The 19,801-nt window shown below is 41.6% G+C and overlaps 1 protein-coding gene across 4 annotated transcripts; it reads right to left on the reverse strand.

The window, feature by feature from the left end:
• Nucleotides 1-2,575: 2,575 nt before the first annotated feature.
• LOC125889089 (aldehyde dehydrogenase, dimeric NADP-preferring-like) lies at nucleotides 2,576-19,575 on the reverse strand. 4 transcript variants are annotated; one of them, XM_049576793.1, is made up of 10 exons: nucleotides 19,450-19,575; nucleotides 11,686-11,905; nucleotides 11,376-11,607; nucleotides 10,680-10,765; nucleotides 10,205-10,413; nucleotides 7,437-7,554; nucleotides 7,203-7,344; nucleotides 6,960-7,126; nucleotides 6,778-6,877; nucleotides 2,576-3,248 (listed from the first exon to the last, which is right to left on the reverse strand). In XM_049576793.1, the coding sequence occupies exons 2-10, from the start codon at nucleotides 11,839-11,841 to the stop codon at nucleotides 2,935-2,937; spliced, it is 1,524 nt and encodes a 507-aa protein (XP_049432750.1). In that variant the 5' UTR covers nucleotides 11,842-11,905; nucleotides 19,450-19,575; the 3' UTR covers nucleotides 2,576-2,934. The 4 variants fall into 4 exon arrangements, with proteins under 4 accessions (XP_049432750.1, XP_049432751.1, XP_049432752.1 ...); XM_049576794.1 differs by having other exon boundaries at nucleotides 11,686-11,870; nucleotides 19,450-19,570; XM_049576795.1 differs by having other exon boundaries at nucleotides 11,686-11,849; nucleotides 19,450-19,567.
• Nucleotides 19,576-19,801: the final 226 nt, after the last annotated feature.

The raw sequence follows: 19,801 nt of genomic DNA on the forward strand, positions 1-19,801 counted from the left end.
ACCTCTTTGGAGCCAATCAGTAGTCTTTCTCCATGGCCTCATCGAACTCCTCCCACACCCAAGTCTTTGCCTCCACGACTGCCGCTGCTGCGCTCCGCTTGGCCCGCTGGTACACGCCAGCTGCTTCCGGAGACCCACAGAGCAACCATGCCCTGTAGGCCTCCTTCTTCAGCCTCACCCCACCTCACCCTCACCTCTAGTGTCCACCAGCGGGTTCAGGGATTACCGTCGCAACTGGCCCCAGTGGCCTTGCGGCCACAGCTCGCAACCACCGCCTCAACAATGGCAGAGCGGAACAAGGCCCATTCGGACTCAATGTCACCCTCTGCCCTCAGGATGCGGTCAAAGCTCTCCCGGAGGAGGGAGCTGAAGATCATCTTAACAGGTTCTTCCACCAGGCGTTCCCAGCAGACCCTCACTGCTCGTTTGGGCCTGCCGGGTCTGCGCGGCGTCCTCCCCTGCCACCTGATCCAACTCACCACCAGGTGGTGATCAGTTCTGCTCCTCTCTTCACCCGAGTGTCCAGAACATATGGCCGCAGGTCAAATGATACGACTACAAAGTCAATCATTGACCTGCGACCTAGGCTGTCCTGGTGCCACGTGCACCAATGGACATCCTTATGTTCGAACATGGTGTTAGTTATGGCCAAACTGCGACCTGCACAGAAGTCCAATAACTGAACCCCACTCGAGTTCAGATCAGGCAAGCCGTTCCTCCCAATCACGCCCCTCCAGGTCCTGCTGTCATTGCCCACGTGAGCGTTGAAGTCCCCCAGCAGAACAATGGAGTCCCCGGTTGGGGCACTGTCCAGCACCTGTCCCAGGGACTCCAAAAAGGGTGGGTACTCTGAACTGTTGTTCGGTGCATAAGCACAGACAACAGTCAGGATCCGTTCCCCGACCTGAAGGTGCAGGGAAGCAATCCTTTCGTCTACTGATGTAAACCCCAACGTACAGGCAGAGAGACTGGGGGCTATCAGAAAGCCCACCCCGGCCCTCCGCCTCTCACCCGGAGCAACTCCAGCAAAAGAGAGAGTCCAACCCCTCTCAAGGACTTGGGTTCCAGAGCTGGAACTACGTGTCGAGGTGAGGCCAACTATATCTAGCCGGTAACGCTCAACCTCTTCCACTAGCTCTGGCTCCTTCCCCGCCATTCCATGTCCCAAGAACCAACTTCCGTAGCCGAGGATCGGACCGCTAAGGCCCCTGCCTTGGTCTGCTGCCCAATCCACAACGCACCACTCCCTTCTGGATCCCTCTGCGGGTGGTGGGCCTGCAGGGGGACAAGCCCATGTAGCCGGTTCAGGCTGGGCCCGGTCGAACCCCATGGGCAAAGGCCCGGCCACCAGGCGCTCGCCCAAGGGCCCCAACCCCAGGCCTGGCTCCAGGACGTGGCCCCGGTAACCCTCCGGGCCGGGTACACAATCTCCTGTTGTCTTCCATCATGAAGGGTCTTTTGAACCATTCTTCGTCTGGCCCTTCGCCCAGAACCAATCTGCCATGGGAAACCCTACCAGGGGCAAAATGCCCCCAACAGCATAGCTCCTAGGGTCATGGAATTCCACCTAATTCCTTTGGTTTCTAAAAGTCAGTCGTATAATATATCATCATATAACACCCCTTGTGGGGTGCCCCCTCACTCTGACATCTCTCCACTTTGTGAATGTATAGGTCCTGTTTGTGCATGTGTATGTTTTTCAGACCTGTGTGTTAATGACAAAAAGAGTAAAAAAATTGAATTTCCCCTCAGGGGGATTAATAAAGCTGTGACGGCCTCCTGCCTCTAGGGCCTGCTGTTGTGTTTTGTGTTCCCTCTTTTGTGTTGTCTTCTTTCCCTGCAGGTCGTAGGTGGGGCTTGCCACACCTGGGTGGACCTGGCCAGTCCACAGGTGTATAAGAGCTGGCACTGCTCCTCACATTGTTCTCTGCTCCTCTCTGCTCTGCTCTGCGCCGCTCCATGACCTACCTGGTGCGGCTGCATCACTGCGCCCGCGATTCCTCGGCGCATTATGTTGTGGTTTAGTTAGTTCTGTTAGTATTTGATTATGTTGCCAATTACCTAAGTTTATATTGTTTGTAATAAAATCATTTCGTTTTACTTTCACAACCGTACGTCTCCTCGTCTTTGTCATGGCTTTGAGCCAGGTCATGACAAAAGCATATAAAAAAATAAATAAATAAAAATAAAAAAAGCACTTTGTAAATGCAGGTTCAACAGTAATAACCTCCAGATATGTATTTGATGAAAATTGCAAATACTTTTACAGGCGCGCATTTGAGAATTTCAATTGCACATATTTAAAACAAGAAATATTTGTGTGTGCATCACAAATATGTTTATAAATCTTATTTTTTATATGTGGATATTCTTTTACTTGGAATGAAATTAAACGTAAAAACATATTTTTGTGTGCATTGAAAATGTGCTTGTGTTTTGAGTCATACATATATATATATATATATATATCCAAATATATTTGTGAATCCTTTGTTGTGCATTTATTAATTCCTGTGTGCATTTATTTAGATAGCTCCATATTCCCCCATGTCCAATGGGGGATGAAGTACGTAAATAAAAATGGGGGATGATAATATATCAACAAATCATTTATTCTGGAACAACAAGCAAGGTACATACAGTACATGTTTTCTCTGAGGAATACTGTAAGTCTGTGGGTTTCTCAGTTCATCATCAGATTTGTATTTATACTGATATTTCCTCAGGAAGTGAATGTTAACCCCCAATAATTAAGGAGGACATCAAAATAGACACACCGCAAATAAAGGTTAGAGCCAAGGGTTATCATATCTTTTCTTCATTAAAATATTTGGATACAAAACAGGATTCAACATGTGTTGGGATATGTTCTTAAATCATTGCAGCAGGCAGTTTTCCATTGGATAGATTTTACTAAGGAAAGTTGCAGTGTCTCTAGTTATAAAAGCCTCTCCAGTACCAGCAGGTACAGTTGAGACCTGCAGCTATGAGCAGGATGACCAGCAGAGTGATGAACAGGCCAAAGCCGATGATGGTGGCAACTACGGCCCAGACTAACGTCCTCTTGGACATATCAATCAGAGGTGACTTGAGGGCCATCCGCACCCTGCGTGCCCGCCGCCGGTCCTGAGGAGGGTAGCGGGACAGGTTGACATTCTCCATGCCCAGAGAGCGGACCAGGCACGCCCTGTGGTGGCTCAGTGTGTCAAAGGTGTGTTTACCATGGTAGCGGCCCATACCACTCTGACCTGGAGGGGTCACAAACAACCCTGCAGTTATGCCTTTTCAATTAAAACAACTGCATTTTACAACCTTTTACTGTCTGGTATTCAGTGTTCATAAGTCCTGTGTGTGAGTGCGCTTCTCACACAGCACTCTCACATCTACTTCATACTAAAAGACAGCTAAGGGAATGGCAAGTGTAAAGCAGGTCTAGCTTCTCCTGCACTACAGACTTTATTAATGTTATCTTTAGCTGATTCGTGTCATTTTCCCTTAGAACACATGGTTTTGCCAGAAGGACTGTTAGACAGTGACCTCAGCCCAAACTACTTGTGCATCAGATTGAGAATGTATTTTTAATTTGGTTGATTAATGTGGTAATGAAGTGTGTGAAAATAGTTAGAAGTGTATTAATAAATACCCAGAGCACAAAGTGACATCATCCAATAACTTGTTTTGCCAGACCAATAGTAAACAACTCAAAAGATTGCACTAAAACAGAGTAAACCAACAAATTCTCACACAGGAGAAGCTGGAACCACCGGTTTGCATTTTTTTTTAAATAACTTAAATGGTGAAACCGTTTTTAAATTATTAATCAATAGAGTCAATTTACAAATCAGTTCACCTTAACCATTCATGTTTTTTGTGCAATTTCAAAATGCTAAAATGTATTGTCACCTTGTTTTGAGCTAGACTGTATTAGAGGGGAAATTTGGGCCAAACAAAAAAGATTGCCCTGAGGACCCCCTAACTGCACCTGCAATGTAGTGTAGATTAGGGATGCACAATACTGGATTTTTTGCTGAATATCCTACTAATTTGGCTGGTAACAGATGCCGATATATCCATATTATATGGAAAATTGTGCAACTTTCTTCCCTGAATCCTCTGACTGAATATACTTCTTTATCTGTATGCTTTTGAGTCTGAAATAAAGATTGATTGATTGATTGATTGATTGATTGATTACCCCAGTTTATCTATATTTTTATATGAATTTTCATTTATGTAGACCTTCTTATGTAATACCCTTGTTTAAGACCTTGGCCTCTAGTTTCCCGGTGCAGCGCAGGGTGGCGCAGGGTGGCGAACCCCGCCCAGAGCTAATTTCGAGCAGCGCAACCCAAGACACGTTCAGTTTGGCACTTTGGCAGGCCGAGGTGCGCTGAGATGGGTTTGGCAGCGCAGCAGGGGAGGTGTCGACAGATCAAGCTTGGCGCAGTGACAGTTTCATGCCAAAAGGCTTCACCGAAGGTGCGCTAAAAGCTCGCCAGCTGAAACCAGGTTTACTGTCAACGCAGGTGTAAGTTGAAGTTTGGCTGACCGGCGGACAGTGCGCACACGTCACCAAAACCTCACAGGCAGGTTTCCAGAATGTCAGGCACATTAACGATGCAATAAATACCCAAAAAACACTATTCAATGCAACTATCTGCAATCAGCACATAAATGTATCTCTATATCGACTGTCCCATCACATGTGATGTCAGATCAAAGGGGATTGGCACCGTTTGGCACGTTTGACACGCGTAATGGAAACCCAACCTGATTTGATTAACACAGTTGCAAACTAATGAGTTCACATCCCTCTCAGCCAACCACAAACAGCCACAGCATCAGATAGGGAGTATATATTCAGCATCTGTCATCTTAGAAAAGTCAAAAGAAAAGAAACAGAGTGAGACTGCACATGCGCGCGCACATGAGAGAAACACAACATTGATTTACAATTGTGGTGACCTCCTCCCAGGCAACCTTTGCATCATCAGCCCGTGGAGGTCTGCTCGCAGTTCCGTATATTCGGACACTGCGAGCTTGGACCTCCCGGACCAAAACATCAGTTTCCTCCTGGGAGCAGTTTGGCTGTCTGACGCTGCTGCTCTCTTCTGCCATGGCGAATTGAGTAAACTCTCATTACACCTTCGCGGCGCATTTAAGGGCGAGGAGAGGGGCTCATTTGATTGGTGTGATGTGTGTAAAACCCACTCCACGCCTTCTCTCCTCCCTTTTTCCGACTTGCGCATATAGGAGGTACGGAGGTGGGAAATAGGAGTAGCTGCGCCAGCGCGCACAGTGTGCCAAACTCGCAAAATCCGCCTGGCCACACCCAGTCGGTCTGCAAAACTAGAGGCCCGTGTATTTATACTTGCATTGTGTAATAATATTGTTTCATTTTCTGATTTATATGCATTTCAAAAGAATGTTTCCTTTAAAATTTGTAAAGCCCAAAGGAAAATAATAATAACAGCCTTTTGTTTTCTAAGGTTATTTTATTTTGCGCAGCTTAAAGAAAAAAGAGTTTACTCCATAGAGTACAAGTTGAACAGGTGGTAATTTGCTTGTTATGCTGTTGGCCTGTCATGGGGGCGAAGAAGAAGAAAAGGGTCAGACCTGGCAATGCTGGAGAAATAGCAGCATGGAGGAGAGCAGCCCACAGTGAGTAGGAAAAAGTACTAAATGGTGAGCCAGCTACAACTGACTGTAAGCACAGGAGCATACAGTGCATGGGGTTTTGTTCAGTGACTATGAATGACTGTAAAAAACAGTTTTTACAAAGTGTCATGCCGGAAGAACCGTGTGGATGGTTTAGCCCACTAGCATAAAGCTAGCTATTTTAGCTGCCACTAACTATTGTGGATTTTAGCTCACTAGCCATTAGCTAGCTCAGCAGTTGAGTTTACACTGGTCAGTGGAGAGGATAACACTACATCAGAAGAGGATGACACAGCATTGCGGGACTCATCCTTAACATCATAGGTTTTTTAGCATCGGCCTTTGGATTTAAAACTGTTTTGTTTTTTTTTTCTGTGAAAGACCTTGTTTGGCAGCGGCCTCTGGATTTACTGTGGTCAGGAGCTCCACCATACATACTACAGAGACGTTGACAGACTGTAACAATACCACATCTGTGGGCCCAATTGTTTTATTGTTTAGTACGTATTCATATCACAGTTTGTCAATACACTGAAATGACAAACTTATCTGGGTTCATTTATGGTGATGAGAATATAATCTTCACACAGCATTTTGTACTATATTGTAAGTCCTTTTGCACCAAAAAGTTGGTAACCAAAAGTAGGCCTACTAAAAGTTAGTAATCATAAGCACTCAAGGCATTTTATCTTTGGTTAATGGTCATTTCATTGTCATTTAACAGCATGTCAGAGCTATCTTTTCTGCTTCGTTGCTCTGGTAGTAATCAACATAGTATGAGCCAACTGTGAAAGGGTTATAGGTACTTATTTTATCATCTGTTTATCTGACTGTTTTAATTTTGTCATTTATATTCGTCATACATACTTGAATATCTTTCAGATATGTTGTTTTGTTACTTGTGCTGTATCATTTACCTGTTTTGTACATGTTGACATTGTCAATTTAAAAAAAAAAAAGAGCTCAATTTGTCATATCAGAAGAGACTGACATGTTGGCCAATTCTGATTCATTCATTTTAAGGCCAATATCGGCCCATACCGATGATGCGCTGATATTATCATGCATCCCTAGTCTAGATGAGTAAACATGCAGACAGTAATGCAATTTCAGTCTTACCAACACCACCAAACGGGAGTGAGCTGAGTGTGTAGTGTATCATGACGTCATTGACTGTCACTCCTCCACTTGTGGTCTCATTAATCATCCTTTTTGTTGCCTTTGAGAGACAAGAAGAAAGGGAAGGAAAAAGATAAACAACATTAAAGATTAAAACATGTTTTTTTTTAATCTCCTCTTACCTTCTTATCAGAGCAGAAGATGTAGAGAGCCAGAGGTTTCTCTCTCTCGTTGATGAAGCGGATGGCATCATCCATATCACTCACAGTTACTATAGGCAGCAGGGGGCCAAAAATCTCCTCCTGCATCAGCCTGGAGTGAGGGGGCACATCCTTCAGCACTGTTGGGGCTGCACAGACAGTGTCAGAAATCTGAAATTACACACAGCACTCTGACTTATTCACTATATCACTGTTCCTTCCTACCGATGTAGCGCTGTGAGGCATCACTCTGTCCTCCAACCACAGTGGTGTAACCCTCCATCAGACCCATGATTCTGTTGAAATGACGCTGGTTGATGATTCGGCCATAGTCTGGCGAGCACTTGGGATCAGCACCATAAAATTCCTTGGATGGATCAAAAGGTATTGATGAAACTCCAGGCTGTGCAGTTTCATTTAAATAAAGATGTGAGCTGAGGCAGGTTAAAAGGATGCTACCAGTAGAGTTTGTCGGATGCTTTCCACCACTCGGCCCTGGATGCAGGGTTCACACAGGATGTAGTCTGGAGCGATGCATGTCTGACCACAGTTGACAAACTTCCCCCATGTGATACGACTGCACACAAACCATGTGGAAGAACACATTTACAGTGCTGATCATTTTCATTTACAGTTCAACTAATGAACAGTGTATGTTTCAGGGTTTGAAGGCTTTTAAGTACAAGTATGCATGAATAGCTAAACCAAATTCTAGCAAACTGCTAAATTTGTGGTTTTGTTCCATCCTCACAAATGGAAATACATTTGCATTGTTTTTAACCCTTTTCCAAACCAGTATTTAAGTTTTACACTGAATTTTCTACGTTCCAGACAGCTACTGGTTTCCATGTGTTTCACTACATGTTGATCTGACTCGTTTGTTTTGTTGTTATTGTTGATGCTGTTGTTGCAAAAAAAAAAAAAAAAAAAAAAAGGTTAACAGCTTTCTCCTAATGTAAACAAATTAATCACTGTGACAAATTCTTCAGGAAGTCTCTCAAATACCGTATTTTGTTAGAGCATACTGAAATGAAAAGAAACAGATGCCTGCCAATAAGGTAAGAAATCAATCCTTAAAGCCACTACAAGGAACTTTTAACTGGATATGCAAAAGTCTCTTGTTTCTGCTGATGTCTGTGCGTGACCTACAACAGCAAATGAGACCATCGATGTGAAGATAAGCTATTTCTATATAGTATATCCATACCTTTAGGAAACTGTCTCTGGGTCCACCCCAGGTCTCTTCCAGGACGAAACGATTTACGGCACTCAGACGGCACACGTCATCTTACCTAGCTGCTTACATTTATAGTGACCCTTATAAATAGTTGTTATTCCTCCTCCTCGACCCGACGTCCGCGGGGAGTTAAAATAGCAGCAATCATCGGGTAAAAGTTCTGTGAAAGCACTGGACTCACCAACAGTCAGCCACGTCTCAGTCACCCAGAGAAAACCCAATCCTCGGGGAGTCAGGAAATCCTTCAGGATAAACGTTTTGTTCACTAGCGATCTAGCATTTACCAGCTCAATCCTGGCAGGAGCCAGCAGGTCCACAGCATTAGCTGTCCAGAGAGCCACACGCAGAGGCCGCAGGTTGCGCAGATTCACCCCGCACCAGCGGGGACGAGGAGAGCAGGGGCCGCAGGGCTGGAACACCTCATCCGGGCTGACGACAGGTGCCAGCCAGGCGTCGACAGGGTCCAGCGAGTGCCGAGAAATAAAGAGGTGAGGCACTGCTCCATACTCAGTCCAAGAAGCCGTGGAAGTGCTCGCCAAACAGGCCTTCAGCCTTACCTGCTGACCGCTGCGTCTACCCCGGTGGCAGTGGCGCTTACGCTGGAGAGGTGGAGCTGGGGCACAACAGAGGTGAGCTGGGATCCCCGATAGGAACGGGGGCAAAGTTTTCCCGTCTTGTTGTTTCATGCATCCCCAAAATAAACACATGCGCGAGCCAGGTAAGCGTCTTTACGACAATGCGTGCTAGAGCTCATGGGAAATGTAGGCTTCATTCCGGCAAAACACTACCGCTTTTGTCCACAGGGTTGCCAAAATCAACTCAAAATGAAAGTTCCTTGTAGGGGCTTTAATGTAAGATATAGTTTGGAAAATTGAGTAATGTAAAGTGAAGCATAGGTCTTTTGTATTTGATACCAAAATCAGTAATGTGTAGGTTATTTACCTCAGTATTCCATAATACCGCTTTATTATTATCACTTCCATTTAATGATAAATGTACTGTTCAGTGGTAGTACACTGTTAAGAAATAAACATTAAAAATAAAAAGAGAAAAAATGACAGAAAACAATTTAAAAACACAAAGAAATTGTAATTTGTATTAAAAACTCTGTAAAATTGCAGATATTATCTGTAAATTAACAATCCAAGTGTTATTTTAAGTATTATGCTAATAAAACCAAATTAGATTTATTTCTCTTTTTTTTAACAAAAAATACTGTATTATTTATACAGTATTTTTTTCTGCTTTCTGAAATTACAGAAAAATGTATGCAAAGTTACAATTATTATCTGTAATTAAATATGTTGCTCATTATTATAATGGTGTATGTCCATACCAATAATGTCAAGTTTTTCTTTGTAATTTTAAGGTAAAGCTTATTATGTGTTTTTTCGTTGTTGTATTTTTACATTCAAAGTCTGTAACCCAGTTGGATGGAAAATAACTGTTTTTTTGTTTTTTGTTTTCTACAAAACTCTGTAAAATTGCAGCTATTATCTGTAAATTAACAACCCAAGTGTGTTTTTACTGGGTTTTTTTTTTTTTTACTTTTAAATACTGTATTATTTATACAGTATTTTTTCAGCTTTTCTTAACTTAAAGAAAATACACGTAACATTACAATAATTATCTGTAATTAAATATGTAGCTCATTATGTAAAGGTTCATGTCCATACTTACAATTTTCTTTGTAATTCTGGAGTAAATCTAATTAGTTTTATATTTATGGCTTTGTGCTAACACTACACTTTTACATAACTGCAGACATAGCAGCTGTGATAGTAAACGCTGCTGCCTCGTTGGTCAAAGTGCTAAACCTCAACAGATCACTACCGTCATACAGTACAAGGTACTGTATTTTTGGCATAAACCATGAGGCCAAATTGCCAAATTAACAATGATAATATCTTGCCCTCAGACCCAACAGCCAGCATTACACTCTGTGTATGACTACTGGTGATATGGGCTGCTCTGGTGAGTGGTGTGTTACCGGCAGGCGACTACGATGTTACAGTTTTTGTCAATGTAGCAGGGGCTCTTCCCTCCCAGCTCCAGGGTCACTGGGGTGAGGTGGCGAGCTGCAGCCTCCATCACTACTTTACCCACCGCGCTGCTGCCTGTGTAGAAGACGTGGTCAAACCTGAGCCTCAGCAGCTCCTGTGTCTCTGACACTCCACCTGTTACAACTGGGTACAGATCCTGGAGATAAACAGCGAAGTTTTATTTAGTATACCATTAAATATACACCTGTGTCAAATACACCGGGTAACTAACAAAAATATAAAGCATGTTTGAAAATGATTTGCATGCTCCTGACACATTCAAGATGAGTCCGCTCATACAGCAGGCACTTGGCCCTGGCGTCAGACATATCTGTGAATGACTGTACTCTGTTGGTACGAGGAATTGATGTCACAGCAGCTCTGAACATTATTCCATCAACAATAGCAGTTTAGTGTTCAGACCTTGTCCAGATAGCGAGGCAGCAGAGCCCGGAGGAGGAGGGACGAGTACTCACTGAGCTCTGACGGCTTCACCACAGCTGCATTGCCTGCAGAGAGAGAACACAAGCTTCTGTGAATGGAATGAGATCACTGAGTGACGGAAAGCAGACAAGTAGGAGGCTGAGAATGCAGGGCTGAGGATGCTATCAAACTGGAGTTCACACAAACATATTTCTCTATCATTTTTTCTCAGACTTGTGCTGCAGAACGCAACTTTGACCAACATGCATATTTGAAGTCATTAACTAATATTTTTATTTGTATTTTATTTTTGTATTTATTATTTTATTATCTGTTATTTCAATATCTGCAAATGATCGCTGAAGTAAGTGTATAGGTAATACACTATTTACCCAGAAGAGTGACAATGAATAAGAATCATCATCTCTTTATCTATGCACAATTTACAAAACCCAATTAAAAGGAAGCACATTACTCCAAAAACTTAAAAAGCAAGGAGGAAAAATTATTTTTCTTCAGAAAATACATTTGAGCTAAGTGGAACATATAAAACTGGAAAATTAGCTTCAGCCCAAGTGTTTTCCTCGTCCCACACATCAGCCAGAGGAGCAATGTGTGGTAATGGAGGTCTAGATGACTACATTTAAATACACTACAAAGAGACACTGAGAGGCTGGTGATAGAAAGGTTCCCTACCAGCAGCAATAGCTCCAACCAGGGGCAGGAGAGTGAGGGCCCAGGGATAGTTCCAGGCCCCGATGATGAGCACCACTCCCAGAGGCTCCGGCTGGACATAAACCTCATCTGATATGGTGAGGAGGTTCTTCTCAACTGGCCTTGGAGCCGTCCACTCTGCCATTTTCTCGATGGCCAATTTGATCTCATTCTCAATGCCAATTAGCTCCAAGAGTGGCGTGTCATACTGGCTCTGTAGGAAATCCAGCATACTTAACATATTTCACAACATTACATGTTACATGCAGCACTGTGTTGTGTCTGCACTCACCCTGTTGATGTCCTGTTTTAGAGCAGTGGAGATCTCAGTCTCTTTCTCAGTGATCATCCTCTGCAGGGCGTTGAGCTGCTGCAGTCTGAACTCGAGAGGCCGTGACCTGCCGCTGAGGAAGGCCTCCTTGGCTCGCTGCACCACCTGCCTCTCCATACAGTCAGCTGGAGGACAGCAAAGAGCCTCTGGATCAGCAGACGGAAATGTAGGACAGCAACGTCTGTTAAAATAGCCAGTTTTCAGTCATGCTCTTCTGAGCACAATGAACTAGCAAAATATCCTACAATGACCAAAGCTTTTTCAGAGCTCTGAGCAAACAATTAATTTCCCCTCCTTCATCAATACACATGATGCTTTCTCTAATAAATTATACGGTTACCTACGTGAAAACATACAAACCTAGAATTATTGCCCTGCGGTTGTATGCCTCCATGCACCTGTCAAGTTTCTCTTACAGTTTTCATACATGTCTGCGAAAACATGGACGGTTCACACACATATCCCCCCCCCCCTTGACAGCACAGAAGATCTATGCAATCAGCATAGTTTCAATGTGGACACCCAAGATTAGTGTCACCAATTAACTATCTCTCCTTTTCTGTTCCTGAGATATGATGTTGCATGGCCAGAAAAATGTTCGCAGTGCAGTTGACCTTTGACCTTTTGGCTATATAACATGTCATGACTTCATCACTTTATCCTGTTAGACATTTGTGCAAAGTTTTGTCATAGTTGGCTTAAGAATTCTTGAGTTATGGATAAAACATGTTTTGTGAAGTCACAAGCCCCTTTTACACTGCCAGATTTTCCGCAAATGTTGGGCCATTTTGCCAGCAAGCTGTGAGTGTTTAGACACAGAGAGCCGGATTGGCGAGTTAATCCGAGGTGCCTAATTTTCTGCCTCGTAGGGTAGTCATATTGGCGGAACCCTTTTAGTTTAAACAGACTGAGACGGCCTTCCGTAACAGGAGGGGCTGTTAATGACTTGTGGGAGGAGCTGTTGATGACGCCACACGTACAAGCCACTAGCGGTGGATAAACAGGAAACAGCTGATAGCAGGAATTAGCGAGCAGCTAGTAGCAAGAGGGAAACGCAAACCTGACAGACACTGTAAAGATGAGCAACTGGGGAGACAAGGAATTGAGCGCCGTCCTTGCCCTCGCAAATGAAGAGGCCATTAACCGTCAAATGACGAGAATGATGAAGAACGGGCCAACTTACAAGAGAAAGCACAGAGCTCCCGAAGGAGTTCCCGAAGGACTGACCAGCCGCAGCTTCCCTCCCACATTACTGGTTACGTCACACGCTGAGCCACACATTTTGTTACTTGCTCACGCCCCACATTGCCCTGAAAAAGGCACATTCTGTATAAACAAAAGTAGGTAGGCGGCATTTTGCCGCACTCCTCGATTTTGTTTTTACATTGCCAATGCTGAAAAAAGACTGACTGGGCTTTCCTGCAAATTTGCACAATTCCTTTCTTAAAAGGGCTAGTGACCTTGACCTTTGATCTTCAACCACCAAAGTCTAATCAGTTCATTTTTGAGTCTAAGTGAAGGTTTGTACCAAATTTAAAGAGATTCTTTCGAGCGTACTGGAAATATAGTGATCACCAGAATGTGATGGACTGATGGACAACCTGAAAAAATAACATAAATGACTGTTTAACCGTTTTATTCAGTCTTATAAGTGATGCCAAAAGACAACAACAGTAACATAGTGCCTACAGTTATACAACAAACCAGCCTTTTAAAAATGTTGTTTCCTCTTTAACCCAGATTTGGATTTCTATTTCTTCCAAAAAATACCTCCACTGACCTTTTGTTTTGTTTTGTTTTGTTTTGCTTTGATTGGATGCAAATATACCTGAACAAAATTGTCTTGTATGATTTTTACCAAAATGCTCAAATAAATACCCATAACATTGTTGTTTTTAAAATGAAAGTAAAAGCTACTATAAATATGCTTTAAAGGTAACTGTTGTTTTCATTGGGTGGCTTGTTGTTATTGTGATAGATCCTTCAACTGGGGTCCGTTTCACAAAGCAGGTTTAGTGGAAACTCAGAGTCTGTTAACCCTGAAATGAGGGAAACTCTTCTGTTTCAAAAAGGGAGGTAACTCAAACCAGAGAAAGAGGGGTAACTCTAGCCTGTTTCAGAGAGAGAGGTAACTTAAGCTCTCGGTCAGTTACCGTAGTAACAGACTCTATGAACCTAACCTGGTCGGGACCATGTTTTTCTCAATGAACCTCGAGTTTCTCTCTGTCTCCGCCCTCTTTCAGAGCCGCACACTCCATTTGATTTCCTCATTCATTCAGTCAGCAGGCGAGTTTTGGCGTAGCCTAGTTCTGCCGTCTGACATTAAAAAAATCATTTAAGAAATCAGAGTCAGTATTACAAGTCCATTAGGCACAGTAGGTGGAGACTTTTTTCACTAACATGTATGGGGTGCCGTTTGTAAAGTGTCTCACGCTGAAAATAACATCAACATTTTGCCACATTTAGCTTCAAACAATGTTTAAAAAAGTATTGTGATTTTTTTAACGTCACCTTTTACCACATTTACAGCAATATTTGTTAACTTAGAAATATATTAAATAGTTAAATCTAAATATTAAATGTGGCACCTAAATGTTAAATGTTAAATCTAAATATTAAATCTAAATCTAAATGTTAAATCTAAATATTAAATCTAAATCTAAATGCTAAATCTAAATCTAAATGTTAAATCTAAATGCTAAATATAAATATAAATATAAATGTTAAATCTAAATCTAAATGTTAAATCTAAATGTTTTGGGTGAAACTAAATATTTAGCTAATATGCAAATTCACACTGCCGGTCACCAGAAGTACCAAAATAAAAGCTTGAGATGGTCAGACTGTTTATAGAATCAAATAACGAATTAAAACCAACTTATCGGGGGAAATGGACACTTGAACATACATTAGCGTGATAATAACTACCTAAAATAACAAGAAACGTGTTTGGAGAAATTTTATTTGATGTGTACTTTGAGCTGTTAGTGTCCCTTCTGAGGGAATCACCTTGTTGTTTACAAATACTTCCAGGTAGAAAACCAGCGGAGTTTAGCAACATATATATATGCACATCTCACGTTTTTCACGTCACTGTATCACCGTTTAGACTAATCTGGTGTTTGTAAAGTCTATAAACACTATGACTGAACAAACATTACTATCACGGTCTGAAATTAATAACATGGTTATCGTAGATTAGCGGGGCTAACTGTTAGCTGTTAGCCCCGTTAGCGGTGTCTGTAATGACTCACTAACTCTAAACGGTCCGTGAAGAAAATATTTTTTCCAGCGGATGTCTTAGTTACAACATGATTGAGCTAACTGGAGTAGTTTAATGTCGTATCCGACAATGGGAGACATTTAACAGATGACGTCCTGATAGCTTTGCTGCTGCTGCAGCCACTGATGCTTTCTAGACATCGTGATTTCCCAAAACTGAATAAATACCACACATCGCAACACAAAACTGCTTTGCTAGCTCAATCATGTTGTAACTAAGACATCCGCTGGAAAAAAATATTTTTTTCACGGACCGTTTAGAGTTAGTGAGTCATTACAGACACTGCTAACGGGGCTAAGAACTGACGGTTGTTAGCTTAGCTTAGGTTGTTAGTCCCTCCGAAGGGACACTAACAACTCAAAGTACACGTCAAATAAAATTTCTCCAAACACGTTTCTTGTTATTTTAGGTAGTTATTATCATGCTAATGTATGTTCAAGTGTCCATTTCCCCCGATAAGTTGGTTTTAATTCGTTATTTGATTCTATAAACAGTGTGACCATCTCGAGCTTTTATTTTGGTACTTCTGGTGACCGGCAGTGTGAATTTGCATATTAGCTAAATATTTAGTTTCACCCAAAACATTTAGATTTAACATTTAGATTTAGATTTAGATTTAATATTTAGATTTAACATTTACATTTATATTTATATTTATATTTAGCATTTAGATTTAGATTTAACATTTAGATTTAGATTTAGATTTAGCATTTAGATTTAACATTTAACATTTAGGTGCCACATTTAATATTTAGATTTAACTATTTAATATATTTCTAATTTAACAAATATTGCTGTAAATGTGGTAAAAGGTGACGTTAAAAAAATCACAATACTTTTTTAAACATTGTTTGAAGCTAAATGTGGCAAAATGTTGATGTTATTTTCAGCGTGAGACACTTTACAAACGGCACCCCATAAACATGACATGTCCTTTTGATAACGATCCCGTGGATGAAGGTGCAGCATTACTGCACAGAGAATTAAATGTTTGTCGGGAGATGGTTATCAGACCGCGCATAGATGTTTTAGCATTTCCACACAATTATCTTTTTGAGCGGTACCGTTTCACGTCACAGTCCATCATCTACGTACACAACCTAATCCGTCCTTACATTTGCAACATTACCAATCGTAGTCATGCTCTCACACCCCAGCAGATATTGTGTGTTGCACTCATAGACTGTATAAAAATGCGCTGCGTTTCTTTGCAAATGGAAGTTTTTTGTACAATGTCGGAGATGCTGAGCACTTGAGTAAGGCAACTGTATGCAGGGCGGTCAGAAAAGTGTGCTCGTTTTACAGGCATCTGCCTTCTTTCTGTTGGCTGAGTAGAAGTCTGTGTTAGTTTAAATAGGCTTAATTATTTAACAGAACATGATATAGATGAGAACACATTTATGTGTGTGAAAACAGCATTATGTTGGGGATAAAACAACTGCACAGTCAAACAGCCACTTAATATTTACTTTACAATGTAAAACATGATCAAAATGAGGCACCCCCATGAGATTATGCCGAGGTCTTACCTGTTTGAACAGTGTTTTTATATTTCATCCTAAACTGCTGCCAAGTGCGCTTCTCCCCGCGGGATTGCATCTACATGAAATAAATTAATAGGCTACCATTCAAGCGGTTTTCCCCTGTAATATTATTGTGCTTGCAAAGGACTACATTTAAACTTACGCATTGACCCGAACAGCAATGTTCTCCCACGCCGTCTCCCTCTCTTTTGCAGCTGCAGTGGTGTTGCACTTCTTTTTGAAAACGTGTGCAAACTCTCCGTATGAGCGCATTAAGATTTCTAATTCTAGTGGAGTGAAAAACGCAGCGCTCCTCTTCCCCGTTGCCATGGTGACTTGTTGAATCGGGGCTCCATTGATGCTGGCTTTTTATAGTTGTGGTGCACGCGCTTAACTCCAGGTGAAACTACTCCGAGTTGATTAAACTGATTCACATCAGCTGTTCTGGAACCAGAAACTCAGAGTTTCCTATCTCAGAGTAGATCAACTCAGAGTTCAGGATTAGACTCAGAGTTTGTTGAACCTGCTTTGTGAAACGGACCCCACATATTTGAAGAAGACTTGACCACCTCCTCTTGTAGCCCAGTTTGATGGCTCGATTTAATGGATTGTTGATTTTCTAAGCTGTAAAATAAAGCAGGTCAGCACATCACTCTCTTACAACATGACCACCTGCACAGGCTCCCCTCAGGGATCTGTTTTATCATCCCTTTTGTTTATTTTATATACCAAGTCTCGCACTAGAAACTTCTTAACAGGCACTTAACTAAGTATGTGGAAGATATTGCCTTAGTGACCATCCTACAAAATGGGGACGAGGAGCATGGGCCAGTTCTTGAAGTCAAATCTATTTCTGAATACCTCTAAAACAAAGGAAATGTCAAAACATTTAGATGGCTGCATTCCTCTGTCCCTGCTTATATCAATGGAGAGCCAATGCAAACTGTTAGAGAATACAAGTACCTTGGCATTGCGCACTTGGCCACAAGCTTAAATGGCACATGTGGACTGATGGCATATGCACCGAGACAAAACAAAGAAAGTACTTTATAGAGAAAATGTTTAAATGTCCACAACAAAATGCTCAAAATTGTGCTATTACTGAAAGTGTTTTATCCTTCTGCATAATTTGCTGATTCAGTAATGCTCGAGAAGCACAGAAAAAGACTGTCAGAAAAACTGTTTAAACCACCAGTAAACTACTAGAAAGTAGCTTACCAAGTATGGAATGCAAATACAGAGACAAAATGATGACAATGGCAAGCAACATTGTGGATGACCAGAGGCACCCTCTTGCCTCCCAATTTAATCTATTGCTTTCTGGGCAACGATGTTATCCTCCTCTATTCACTACAACCAGAGCCAATGTCTCATTTGTTCCACAAGCCATTAAGTTTTTACACAGGTAATGCACACATCACCTTATCCCATATGCAATGTGGCCCCTTCGTCCTGGTCCCAAAAGATGTCCAGCTGGTCTTTCCCCCTCCTCCTATTTGTATGGGCATATGAATGAGTAGGCCTATGTCTAAGTATGTCTATAGATGATTTTTTGTATGTGTGACTTTCATTATACTGGTACATGTATGTTTATGGTTTCTTTGTAATTGTGTGATAAAATGCCTTTGTGATTATGCTGCAAACCAATATCCCCATGGGAACAAATAAAAGTTATCTATTCTACCTATTTGCTTCAGTCTGTGAGAGTATCTCTCCCTTTGGATTATAAGCCACATCTACTGTGAGGTCAGGTCATTTGGGACACGTTTTGGTAGACTATAAAAGCATCTAAAACTCTGAAGACTACCCGAAGTGTTACTTTTATACCTTGTTATGGTTCTCTGCTATAGTTCTGTAAAGAAAATAAGTTGCCAAGTAAAATCATTTAGAAACTTTGGACATTCAAACATATCAATAACCCCAACCTCACTCCAATGGCATGTTCAGGTAAAATGGGACAGTCATGTTTGTTTGTTTTAAATGGTTAAATCCATTTGTCAGTTCAGTCATTAATTCATTAAACCATTAATGTAACCTGTGGCTATTTATTTAAAAAGGTTGTCCATCTTTTCTAACATGCTTTCCCTGTTCTTTCGCTTCCTGTTCCTCTGTGCCGTATTATCTTCAATGGACAAGCATGCGTGTAGTAGTCAGTGGTGTAATATAGACTAATATAGGCAGTATGATTGCACTGGGGGCCCCGGGGTGGAAGGGCCCATAGAGAGAGCAGGCCCTTGAAAGTGATACAGTTTGCCAACTCAGAAATATTTAGCTTAATTTTTCTGTCCCATTTTCCCCGAGTGCATTCAGTGCTCTCTCAAAACCCTTTCTCATAAAAAGTAAAGTGCATTATGAAAATATGTTAATTATAAGTCAAACATTTAATAAAATGCAGCATCCTGCATATACATTTTTGTTATTATTTTCACTGCAGTAATCATATTAGCAAAAAGAGAAACATGTTACATGGCTTTCCTTGCAAGTTCTGGAACCAGTGATTATTTACTTTTTGCTCTGCACATACTCATTGTTTCAGATCAATAAAAATAATTGACTCAAATAAAGGACATTTGTAGAAACAATGTCATGACATGTTGGTGATTGGCTGCTAATGTTTAAAGAGCACAAGATGGAAAACCTTATTTGTCCCATTTGACCTGAATTCCCCCTTACCATTGAGATGTGCTTTTGCTGAATGATGGTGGGATTAGAATCTGCATTTCTGCTGTAGTTCGTACAAATGTCTCACAAAGTGAGGATCGCGCATTAACAGGTAGCCTAAACTGTGACAGCAGGGCCTGGACAGCCTCAGTAACGATCTGAGCGCGCTGTGATCGAATATCAACATCATGTCATGGCAGCATTAGTTTAGTCGTCTGATTCAGGAAACAAAATGAGAAAACATAAAAACAGACTTACCTGTGTTCAGGTCAGATACACATCCAGTGGGTTCTTTATAAAAATATGAGTATAATAATCCCTCACTTATTTGATCTGAATGCGATTCAGATGTCCGACACGCTGCGGGCTGACTGACTGACTGACTGAGGCTCATTATACTGTGTTATAGTCAGTCAGGCTGCTCTAGGATCAGTTTAAACCCCCCCCCCCCCCCCCCCCCCATCATGGAGCTCGTTGATAGCAGCCATGTCATAAATTACAATAACCTTGGGATCTTGTTAATTATATACCACTGTTAAGATATATCAAACTCATAAATCACTTATGTATAAAATGAAAAACACATTGTTAAAAAAAACTAGCAGCAAAA

Source organism: Epinephelus fuscoguttatus, linkage group LG5 (assembly GCF_011397635.1).
Source record: "Epinephelus fuscoguttatus linkage group LG5, E.fuscoguttatus.final_Chr_v1".
NCBI classification, from domain to species: Eukaryota; Metazoa; Chordata; class Actinopteri; order Perciformes; family Serranidae; genus Epinephelus; species Epinephelus fuscoguttatus.

Bases quoted from the DNA above. Each gene is read 5' to 3' on its own strand.
- LOC125889089 (XM_049576793.1), bottom strand. From the start codon at position 11,841: ATGGAGAGGCAGGTGGTGCAGCGAGCCAAGGAGGCCTTCCTCAGCGGC. The intron at 11,608-11,685 runs GTGAGTGCAGAC...GATTTCCTACAG, and splicing joins TAAAACAGGACATCAACAGG to AGCCAGTATGACACGCCACT. The intron at 10,766-11,375 runs GTAGGGAACCTT...CTCTCTCTGCAG, and splicing joins GGTTGGAGCTATTGCTGCTG to GCAATGCAGCTGTGGTGAAG.